At 43.2% G+C, this 12,397-nt stretch overlaps 1 protein-coding gene across 6 annotated transcripts in view; it reads right to left on the minus strand.

The window, feature by feature from the left end:
* The window catches only part of Pls1 (plastin 1), a 110,335-nt gene that overhangs the window by 22,309 nt on the left and 75,629 nt on the right, over positions 1-12,397 (minus strand). For all 6 annotated transcript variants that reach the window (NM_001433806.1, XM_087562289.1, NM_001108178.3 and 3 more), the window contains 4 exon segments: positions 1,648-1,790; positions 1,869-2,034; positions 9,589-9,670; positions 11,045-11,177. In NM_001433806.1, coding sequence (NP_001420735.1) covers positions 1,648-1,790; positions 1,869-2,034; positions 9,589-9,670; positions 11,045-11,177 — 524 coding nt within the window.

Genomic DNA, 12,397 nt, shown 5'->3' on the forward strand with positions numbered 1-12,397 from the left:
AAATGCTCTGAATGTTCTAGGGCTCTCACGCTCCAAATCCCAGGGAGTCTCTGCCTTCTGTCTCTTAAAGTGAACCTCTACATAAAATCTATCTGGTATTATCAGACTGTGAGGAAGCCCGGGGTAGCCGTGTGGAAAGGCCCGGCAGTTGAGCACAGAGATGCATGACCAATGCCTTTGTGCACATCTCACATTATCCAAAATGACAACTGACTCCAGAAGACATATGTGTGAAGAAGAACCCCCTAGTCAAGCTGCATCAGCACACAGAATGATGGGAAATACTAACCAATCCTTTAAGCCGGTAAGTTCTGCATGGTTTGCTGGGTCTAATTGGTAAATTTCCTAAAAGCTGACCTCCTTCTACATCACTGTGCCTGACAAAGTCAGGAAATTCTTAATGAATGTCTGAATGAACTGAACTGAATTTTAGGGGACTTTGCACTAGTGAACTTTTTTTTTTTTTTTTTTTTGGTTCTTTTTTTCGGAGCTGGGGACCGAACCCAGGGCCTTGCGCTTCCTAGGTAAGCGCTGTACCACTGAGCTAAATCCTGAGCCCCTAGTGAACTTTTAAAATAGTAGCTAATACGAAGAGCAGAGAAAACTGTGTCGCCACTGTGACAGGATGTGATTGTAGGTGTTTTATCTAAGAAGGAAACAGGACTGCAAGACAGTACTAGTCTAACTTTTTTCCTAGATCATCCTGGAAAGAAAAATTCACAGAGAGAAAAGTTGGCAGGCTCCAACTTGGCAATGACTATTCCAGTAGCTACTGGTAAGGGGAGTAGGTGCTGTACAGTCTCTGTGGCAAGGCTCTCTCCTCTCACAGAGAAGAAGACACTTCCAGGCTACACGGGTTGGGAGACATTCCTCCAGATTCTCAGAGTCGACTGAGCGGCCTTGTCCTCAGACAATTTGATTTTCTATTAGCCGGCTATCAGCAAAGTGGGAGGAAGAGTTGAACCCCACAGGGCCTCCTGTGATATAATCCTTAGTTCATCATACTTCATTGGGCCAGAGACAGGGGAAAACGCTTGAAATCTGTTAAAGCTACCACCCCACCTTCATCTTATTTTTTTTTTATTAAAAAAGTTTTATTTTAAAAGTCAATAAACTGGTTTACTACTTTAAAAGATTTCGCGAACATTATCGGTAGCATCTAATTCAGACAGGCAAAGGTAAACTGCATTTTTCATCTCCCAAACATCTTTGTGGATTCAATTTTAAGGATGAACCCCTTATTTCTTATATCCTGTACCCTTATTTCATGGTAAAAAAAAAAATCAGAATGCTGAACTCTAAATCCTGGGCCAGCGTGATGGCCTGGTGAGGTGTGTACTCGCTGTGCGGCGAGCCTGGTTTCCTGAGTTCCATCCTCGGGGCCCACAGGGCATCCGAAGAGAATTGACTCCCACAGTTTGTTTTCTGGCTACCCCATGCATATTGTAGCATACGCCCGTACCACAGATAATAAGGAATAGCGATGACAAAGATGGAGAGGAGGGGGAGGGAGGAGTGGGGAGAAGGAGGAAGGAGGAGAAAGGAGGAGGAAGGAGGAGAAAGGAGGAGGGGGAGGAGGGGGGAAGGGGAGAGGAGGAGGGGGAGGAAAAAGAAGAAAGTACAATGTAGTTTTTCCAAAATCTAAACCTTAATGTCCTGGCTGAAGTTGCTGATGGTGCGCCACCCCGCATTGGTCAGATGGTAGTTCACCCATCGCAGCAGCAGTTCCTCAGGAGACAGCTTCATCAGCTCCTCCAGCTCCTCCCCTTCTTTTAGCAGCGCGATCAAGGCTGAGAGGGAAACAGAGAGGTAAGCTCTTCCTTCGTGGGCTTCCTCAACTGAAAGGGAATGGGGTTTGACGTTCTCACCTTCATTCCTGGAAATCTCAATGTCAGCAAAGAGACCAACTTTGATGATCTGCCAGAGAAGCCCCAAGACCAAGTGGGGCTTTCCCTCCTTGAGATCCTGAGCACCGATGTTGACCACGGTGCAGCCGATGGCTGAAGCAGAATTCAGGGCTAGGTTCAAGTTTTCCTGAATTGCCAAAAGAAATACACCGGTCATGGAATATTTCTAAAACCTTACCCACGAAGTTATTTGTAACAAACAACTGATTGAAAAGCATTTCAGGTTTCTAAACACAGCCTTACACGGCCAAACTACTAGCAGTAAAACTCAATAGTTTTAACTGTCGTGCACACAGGACAATGAATTTCAGACTTGTGCCTTCAGTCTCACACCTCCTGCAAGTGTCCATCTCAAGCTCCATGACTGTATAACCCCCTGGCTTTGTTTGCTGTGCTCTAAATGCACTTCTCACTGACTTCCTGTCTCGGTTGCTAGGAACAAGCTTCAATCTTGCTCCTTTCTTCCAAACCCAGCAGCCCAAGCAGGGTCTTCCTGCCCTCCCACATCCAGTCTCCAGTTTATACCAATGTCATGCTCCAATGTCTGAAAACATGTCTTTGTCCAGTGGTTTCCTAACTTGGACCATTCTCACACTTCCTCTGCCCAACCTGCTGCCAGAGACGCTCTAGGTCAGACATCCTACAGGCACACAGACTAAGTCTAGGCCTCAGGTTTAAACCATTCAGATGCTTCCTGTCACCTGTTACTCGGTCTCTCCTCCCTCGTTCTCTTACTTTTCTCATTCTCTCTGCTCAAAGCACACAGGACCTTTGGTTTTGAGTCGGTTCCCTCCTTCCACCATGTGGGATTTCACTTTCAATTAGTCAGGGTTCGCAGTGAGCACATTTACCCCCGACCCATCTTGTTAGCCTACCCAGCTGCTTCAGAACTCTGCTCACATAGACCTCGTCTGCATTCTTCTCCAAACACCTACATCACAGAACAGCAGCACTGCACATACGGTGCTCTCCCCAATTGTACTCCTCTCTAGAATATTATATATTACCAGCCAAGCAAGGTGGTACATGCCTGAAATAACACTTGGGAGCTAAAGGCAAGAGGAATTCAAGGTCAGCCTTAGCTACAAAGCAAGGTCAAGGCCTGTTGAATGACATGAGATATTTTCTCAGAAACCAAAGCAACAAGCAAACAAAAAAGTCAAAACAATCCTCAGACCCCCCCACACACAAACAAGTCAATGTAATAGTAATATACTTGTTTCTTGCTATATCCCTCCAGTTATGATTTTAATTGTTTGTTCGTACAAACAATGGGTCTCACTCATACTAGCCCAACAGTCTACCTCAGAATCCCATCCCCCAACCCCTATACCAGCTAAGTATGAGCCGTCTAACAGCAAAAGCTTTGAGCTACTAGTGGCCTTCCTCAAGCACTTAGGCTTAGGGTACATGCCCAATAAACAGTGAATAAATGGATGGATGGGGAAAAGTGGACAAGCAATGGAGGGACAGGAGGAGCTCAAATGCTTTGGTGGGCAATAGGAAGCTTTGGGAACTGGCTCTGGCATTGTCTCCCGCACTACACTAGTGTAGTCTACGTCATTGTGAAGAAAGCCCTCCTCCTGCCATTCTCTACATCGCCTGCCCATGCATTAACTTCAATCCATCTCTTTCTCTGAAGTCTGCACATACGAAACTGGCCACCCCCCTCCAGGATTCTCACGGCTTACACCACATATGCACAAATGAAGGAAGTTATTAATTTATAATGTTCCCTTTTTAACATATTCTACTGCTTGTAGTTTGCTCTAGAAATTTCACCACTACTAACGGTTTGTTGATGTTGGTTAAAAAAAAATCTTTATCTGTGTAAAGACTCTCCTTGGAAGCATTTCTTTAAAAAAGGTTGCACAATCAGCTTTCGAATTCATGGATTCCTCAGATGGACTTTATTTAGGATGAGTCAACAGGTCTGATGAGTCACGGGCTGATAAGGTTCAGTGCTTTCCAGAGATATTCCTAGATAGTGGTGACACTAACAACGACCTCATGTGCTGGTAACAACAGCAACACTGTAGAGACCTTACAGCGGAGTATCTCAGTGGCTTCTGTTACAGTATATGGGCACAATAGACCTTGCTGGGTTCCATATAAACCATTGTATCTCCTGGGGACCCAGAAGAAGTGATTAAAATTGGGGGTTTGGGATCATGTTTATAAGAATGAACCTTCTTGCCTGTGTAGTTCTCCCGCAGGCAGCAGCAGAACAAGAAAGCCTTCAACATCTTTATAACCTCATAATTCACTTCAACTATGGAAGTGCTATCAGTACCTGGCAAATACTGTAAGCAAAAGCTAATAAAATATTTAATAGTTACAGATGCTTTTAAATACCCAAAGCCAAATCAATATAGTTTTAAAGACATATCCTCTCAGCAAACTTAGGCTTGATCGCTAACGGTTTCCTAGCTTTTCCTCCCAGAGTATGAGGAACGCTTGAGTCTCCCCAGAAGGCACAGTAAGGGGAAGAGTGGGGTAACAATGACTACAACATAATTAATTTTACAACGACCCATTTCATATTTGTTGATATCAGAGTTGTGTTCATAAGAAGGATGCGAGGGCACTAAATTGATTGTAGTTGTAAGAGCCGCAACTTTTACCACTGTTCTCAGTCCGGACACCAACCCTCACCCACTACTGTCTACATAGGCATGGCATGTGCTGCTTCTCTTGTCTCCACTGGCATGAATTAGCTAAGAGTCTGTCTTTATTAATAGGCTTTTTTTTTCTCCCAAGAGTCTTTTCTGTAGGTACTGTTTAAAACACCCATTCAAAAGGTTTTTTTATGACCTAAGAATCTGTTACTTCCTCAGCTCAAAGCCCCCCCACCCCCCAATGACTTCCACATACAGCCTCACATTGTGCTGATCCCCTTACTCACCCCTTCCCAGGTCTTAAACCATCCTCAAACCCTCAGATTCAGCCTTTACCTTCCCAGGTCCAAGTTACACTTAAGGCTTTGTAGAAAGGGATCTCCTCTTGTTTCAATAAGCTACAAACCCAGCTTTGCCTTATCAATAGGTTTTGGTGGCAATATGAGGGTATCAGCTTTTAAGGTTTATTGTTTATGTTGTTGTGGTGGGTTTTGTTCTTTTGTTTATGTTTGTAATACAGGTCTAGAAAATGTATTACATGTAATGTAACTGGAGAAGTTGTCATGTGTATCCAAGCAAATACTAGTTTGCATTTGATAACGCCAACATTACTGCTCTACAGGTTCGTAGAGAATAAGACAATTTTTAGACATCCTAAGGACAAGAAGTAAAGGGCCAGGCTGATGGCTCAGCGGCTAAAGTCGCTTTCTGGAGACCTGAGTTAGATCCCTACACCCATATAAAAGGCTGGATGTGGTGGTGTGCATCTTTAATTCTATCACTCCCATGACAAAACGAGAGACAGAAATAGGATAATCAGCCAGAACAGGAATAGCCACTACAGTCAGCTAGCCTAGAATATGCAGCATAGTAGAAAAAACAAGAGAGACTCTGCCTTAAAACACAGTGGAGAGAGAGACCATTTACCAAAATCTTGTCCTCTGACAAACAGACATGCATGTACATTTTTAAGAAAGAAAAACAAGAGAACCCACCAGGTCTCACCAGGCTGCCCTGAGTGTCCAACCTTCCTTCTGAAGGCTTGTATCAAGGGTTGGGTGGGAGTAGGGTATAAGGACAGCATGGAACTCAGAGTTGGCACAGAAGAGAAGTGTTGCTCCCTGTGATTCAATGTATATAAAACAGACACTCTATCCTCCTCATAGGGGCATGAACAAAGCGGGAAAGGCAAACGCGGCGTTCATCTTGGGTTTCTCACCCATTTTCTTCCATCTTCTGTGTGCCACTGAGCTGACTGACGAAAACAAAGATCCTTTCACCACAGGAAAACGTGCACCACCTTCGATGGCTTCTGACGTCACTTCCATTTTGATTAAATGTCCAAGTCTTTACCAACAATCTCAAACTGCAAATTTCTTTTTTCCTACTTCTTACCATTTGAAAGTTCTCATTGATCATAAAGGTTTAATTCTAGGAAAGTTTATTTTAAAAATGATCTTAGAGGGCTGGGCTTTATTTCATAATATTAAAGGCATACTTTTGTTATTTGGATTTGCATAGTATAATTTTTCTCCATTAGGAATGCCCAGGTGAAATTTATATTTTTCCTAGTTATAGTATTATAACTGCATGTAGGATAAAGTTAAAACTATTATATGTATGTGTGTGTTTGTGAATGTATGTGTATATACATTTTAATATATATAAGCATTAAGTATCAACATGCATTGTATGTAGTGAATCTATCCATTACTGTCCTAGTTACTGTTCTACTTCTGTGAAGAAACATCATGACCAAGCCAACCCTTAAAAAAGAAAGCATTTCATTGGGGCTTGCCTACAGTTTCAGAGGTTAGTCCATGATCATCATGGTGGGAAGCAGACAGGCATGGTCCTGGAGCAGTAGCTGAGAGCTTCACATCTTGATCTGAAGGCAGCAGGGGAGTGTCTGGGTTGGGGCCTGGCATGGACTTCTTTGTTTTTTGAAACCCCTCAAATCCTACCCGCAGTAACACACTTCTAGCAAGGTCACACCTCCTAGCCCTTCTAATCCTTTCAAACAGCTCCACACCCCAGTGACCAAGCATTCAAACATGTGAGCCCACGAAGGCCATTCTATACGGTTTTTGTTATTGTTATGGTTTGTTCAATTCTTTGGGTTTGTGTCTTTGTTTGTTTTTACATTTAGTAACAGATTCAATTTCTTGTAGCTGGTTTTATATTGATTTTTCTTTTTTCTTTCTTTTGTTCTGTTTTGAGAAAGAGGCTCCAATAGCCCAGGCTCACCTCAAATTTACTCTGTAGCCAACGATGACCCCTAAATCTTGCTCCTCTTGCCTCTGCCTACAAGTGCTGGGATTCCAGACACGCGTCACCACACTGGGCTTGATTTCCTGACTTTCAGTTTTGCAGTCTTATTTAATAGCTAATTTCATTTGATGACAGTACAAGAGCACGATAACTCACTTATAATCATGGATCTTTCATGTGGTTTCTTTCTTTCACATTGAATTAATTTATCAACTAGCATGTGTATGCATGTGCCCATGTGTCCCACAACACATATGTCTAGGCCAGAGACAACTTACAGTAAGTGATACTCTTCTTCCACCATATGGGTTCCGGGGGCTGAACTCAGATTATTTGACTTGGTGGAAAGAGCCCTTACCCACCGAGCCACCCTGCCAACCCTCACACCATCTTTTTGTGTATGTGTGCATGTTTATGTGGACCTGTGTGTTCATGTGTATGATCGGGCATGTTTATGCAGGTACATGTATGTGGAGGCCAGCAGACAACCTGAGGTGTTGTTATTCCTTAGATGCCATCCACTTTTATCTTGAAACAGAGTCTCATATTGGCCTGGACCTCACCAAGCAGGCATAGCTGGCAGCCATGGATCCTCCAGGATCTGCCTGTCTCCACTTCTCTACCACAGGAGTACAAGCTCTCATCACCAAGATTAGCTTTTTAAAATGTGGATTCTGGACACTGAATTCAGGTCCTCATGCTCCCAAGGCAAGTGCTTTACCAGCTGTGCCCTCTCCCAAGCCTTCCTCACCTTTCCTAGATTAGACATTTCAGGGTCATAAAGGAGTCTTGAGGCCGGCGATTTCACTCAGTGATCAACCTCTATGTTCAGTCCTCAACTCTGGCAGAAACAAAATCCCAGAAGGGTCTTCTCCTCTTGACCTGTCCGTTTCCATTAGTTTTATAACCACTACACATCATCACCTCATTCGGCTTCCCGTAGCACAGTGTCATGTAACTGTCACGAGGTGGGACATAGTATGCTGTCATTTGTCTTCTACAACAATCAACTAGCCTTGTGGTGGGGAAAAGTTTCATAGGAAACTCGTAGTGCGTTTGCTGGTCGAAGTTGGTCTCAATGTTACCCAGACAATCCTCAAACCTCTCCTCCCCTTGCCTCACACCTCAGCCAACACCAGCATCATAACAGTAATTTTCTACAATAAATCTTCCGCTCTGGATCCTAAAATCTTAAACTACCAAGACAGAGATCCCATCCATGGTACACATTCTCAAACATTCTCCCCACTGTTTTCTCATTCTACATCAATACTCTCACGCATCCTAAAGGCTTGGACTATTTATCACATAGGAAAAATGTTGTCTCTAAAAACAAAACTGTATGATATTTAGCCCTTCAGCTCCATTCTGTAGCTACTGTGAATTAATCACAACATATTTTACGTTACTTAATGTACTCCACACAAGTGTTAAAGGAAGTCTAATGGTTGGTAAACAGTAAGTTCATAAAAACCACAGGAAATGCTGGATTCCATGTTCAGTGCCAGAAGCACTTGTGACCTGTGCATTTCTAAGGAGGGAAGGCAGATGTAAACATTTTTAATGTTCACACTCATTTACTGAAAAAGCGTATCGCAGAATGTGAGAGAAAAAAATCTTCTGGCGACCATGGGAAATGGTCTTTGGCGATGGCATTTCTACTAGGTGGACGCATCGTCATTGGCTTGCTACCACGGAAGGGGTAAGAAAGTCCTGTGCTCAGCACCAGGCTTCCCATTTCTCAAGGGCAACAATAAATAGGAAGGAACACCTTTTCCCAGTTCAAAAACAGTCCTGCATCACTGTCCAAGGTCATAGTTTGCCTTAGGAGAAAGGCAATATAATTTTAGCAAAGTCAAGAATTGCACATTCCCTGATCTCACAGTGTGTGTGTGTGTGTGTGTGTGTGTGTGTGTGTGTGTGTGTGTGTGTGTGTGTACCAATCATTATAAAATTTCTGGGAAGAGTCAGGGAATAATTGACATAATGGTTTGCTCAGTTGTTTGGTTTTTACTCAGGGTCTCTCCGTATACCCCTGGTGGGCCTAAAACTCACAGAGATCCACTTGTCTCTGCCTCCTGAGTGTTGGGATCAAGAGTGTGCACCACCATGCTCAGCTCACATATGTTTTAAAATACTCAGCAAATATTAATTGTTACACATTTGCTTAGCAGATGTAAAAGGGGCAAATGGAGACATAATTTCAGACTCTGGTTAGCCTTTAAGGAGAAATTAGCACAGAAAGAATAAATACTTTGTGATCTAGTGAAACATGACCTAACTGCACGGCGCTTGCTCTCTTTGACCTCCAACTCTTGGTTGGGCTAGCCTGCCACATGCCCTGTGTGAAAGGAAGAAAAGGAGGGCAAAGAAAAAGGAGGCAGAGAGCACAATGCAAAGGGGAGAAGAGGAGAATGGAAGGAAAAGGAAAGGAGAGGGAAGGAGGGACGGAAGGAAAGGAGGAAGAGAGGAAAACAAACACTGGCATCCAATGAGTGATCTCATCAATAAAATAACAGCGGTAATGTAAATTGGTACTATTAACTTCAATAAAGAAATATATCCAAAGTACTTAAAATCTTAATTTATAAAATGTAGCTTGGTGTCCATCTGAAACACTGAAATTGTCTTCATGTTTTTCTTTTCTTTTTTTTTTTTCCTTTCTTTTTTTTCGGAGCTGAGGACTGAACCCAGGGCACGTTTTTCTTAAATAACAACTTATGTTTAAATCCCCAGCACCACTTGATAGTTGTGGCGAGGTCACATGGTCCCTGCCAGAGGCAGGTACTCACCGACACGGTGAACGGAGTGAGCTTCTTCTTATTGATGGCTCTTTCGTCAATCGTGTCTGGTTCAGATAAGTTGATCATTTTGCTGAAGAGGAAATAAGAACCAATTAGCCGAACATTTCTAGAAATGTTTTAATTCACCATGGCAAGCAATCAGATTGGTTACTTTTGAAACAATAGCTTTTCTGTATTACTGAGCTGCTAATCACGTCAGGAGCTCATTAGAAAACCTAAGACAGCTGTCTGTCCGAGCACATCACTGTCCTCTACAGTGGTCCATCGCTGCCTCTGGGCCTTCACTGTTTCCTCAGATGGCCATTAACATCAGCTACCTGAGACTAATTCTGAAACAGCCAACTTCCAAGGAAGTCAGCACACTACGAATTGTGTTGTCTCAGAAGGTGAAGGAACAAACCCCTTGGTTGAAGACTTCAGTAATTTAGACATTTTAGCTGGACCGTGGTGACACACCCCTTTAATCCCAGCACTAGGGAGGCAGAGGCAGGTAGATCACTGAGTTCGAAGCTAGCCTGATTTATGTATCAAATTCCAGGACAGCCAGGGCTACACAGAGAAACTCTGTCTTGAAAAATCATAAGGAGGGAAAAATTAGACATTTAAAAAAATATGGATTTTATCTCTACGTTTCAGAATATATTTTATTTTTGGAAATTAAAATAAGAAACTAGTTTTGGCTCATAGTCATAAATTCTCTAAAAGTTGGGGGAAGAGATATAAATTACAAATGGAGACCAAAGTATATTTTACAGATACTGATTTCCTACACTTATGAGTAGGTTCAGGGATTTTGTTCCCTGAAGACGACAACATGCCAGGTACCGAGTCACAGGTGCTTGGGTATTTGTGACATACATTTTTCTACTTTGTAATTGTACTATATTTTTTTAATTAAAAAAAAAAGGCGCATTGTATAAAGATTTGTGCTGGGACTTGGTGCTAGAGAGATGGCTCAGTAGTTAAGAGCATTTCCTGGTCTTGAAGAGGACCAGAGTACAATTCCCAGAACCCACAAGGTGGCTGGCAGGCATCTGAAAGTGCAGTTTAGGGATTTGATACCTTCTTCTGACCTCCACAGGCCGTACACATATATGCAAGCAAAACACACACACAAAGGAAAACGAAAAAGTTGAATTTAAAGTGTTTTTTTTTTTAAAGACATATGCTGTGACCATACACCTGTGGTAAACGTGACAAAGATGAGATGCGCTCTATTAGAAAGTTTACCGTGTAGTACGAAACAGACAGAAAAGAGCCGAAGCCGAAATGAAATTCTGCTTCCTTTGGGTCTAATGATGGCGTGTCTTCCTTCTATGCCCATCTCCCCGCCATGCTCCCACCCCAGTCAGCGCTCTCTTAAAGAGAATCCTCTGGACTGCAGTGCCCAGGGAACGCCCCTCGCTGGGGCTGGAAGAGCGCACGGCTCCGGTGTTCAGCTCACCAAAGAAGGATGCCATCTGCGAGCGATCTGAAAAGGCTACCGTCGTTGGGGTTCATGGGCAGGAGGTGGCTACAGTCTGCATCATTCTCCAGAGCTTTGTTTATCCAGTTAACAAAAGCCACTTTTTCTTCCTCTGAAAACAGAGAAGTCTCAGTAGGCAAGCTCATTGACACCATTGATCACACTAACGAGAACATCCTCGTGCGTTTCTATGACGGGATAGTGAGCAACACTGTTGAACACTACCGAGACTCGATCAGGGACGTCAGGGACGGAGAAAGGAGATTCACTCCGTGGTAGATGGGAAGGAAGGTGCATATCTTACGTTAGTATAAAATGCGTTTGGTTTGACGTAAAAATGTTTTCAAGGGTAAACTACTGCTAAAACCGCCTGAGTTACAAACGCATCACACAAGAGGCCAATTATACACACCTACGTATAGATGGTTTAAATCAGAGGAAAAGGTAAGAAAGAAATCAATGGAAATAAACTCTACCACCTAAGAAGGTTAAAACTGCTGTGATCTGGGACTTATAAAAGAAGTATTGAGTTAGGGCTGGGAAGAAGGTGGCCAGCTGGAGTGCGAGAGGTCCAAATACATTATACATGTGAATAAAACAATCACAATGGAACCCAGTATTGAGGCTAGTTAATACATGCAAAGAATAATAAACACACATGTGCGTGTGCATGAGTTGATGTGTTTCCAGAGGAGGCTCTTGCTTAACGTGCACAAGCCTTTCAAGAGAGTTAATGCTACTTTGGGTTTCAAACTGAGCAAATGACCCAGGGGTCCAATCAGGTGACATATCTTTTATGCACCTGGTGACCTGAATGAAAACTGAATCGAGTATCCCCACTCTTGGAAAATGGAAGGGAAGAAAATCCTTACAGTAAGCGAGCATCTCCCCATTCTCAAATCAGTTCTACAAGTACAAGCATGTCGCCAGGATGAGAAAGTCACTCAAAAAGTGCTGACTAAGGCTGGGGTACAGCTAGGGTACAGCACTCCCCCAAGTGTGCCTGAGGCCCTGGATTTAATCCTCAGAGATCACGCCCCAAAATCCTTTACAAATTCTCCAGACATCATAATGGAGCCCACCCAGAGTGGAAACACAAACAGTGTCTTGGCTTTGGTTTTGACATACGGTGGGGACGTGAGCATTCGCCAACAGCCTGGCATTTTTCATGTTGGCATCGCTGAACTCAAGATATATTTTAAATCACAGTATAACGAAGTCTGCAGCTTGGCTCTCCCTCCACTGTATAGAAAATAATGGTGTGAATCACAATGGCAGCTTGAACCGGATGGCATTTACTAAACGCATTGATGACTGACAGGCCAGACTCGG

The sequence above is a fragment of the Rattus norvegicus genome, chromosome 8, assembly GCF_021556685.1.
Source record: "Rattus norvegicus strain SHRSP/BbbUtx chromosome 8, alternate assembly SHRSP_T2T, whole genome shotgun sequence".
Classification (NCBI taxonomy): domain Eukaryota; kingdom Metazoa; phylum Chordata; class Mammalia; order Rodentia; family Muridae; genus Rattus; species Rattus norvegicus.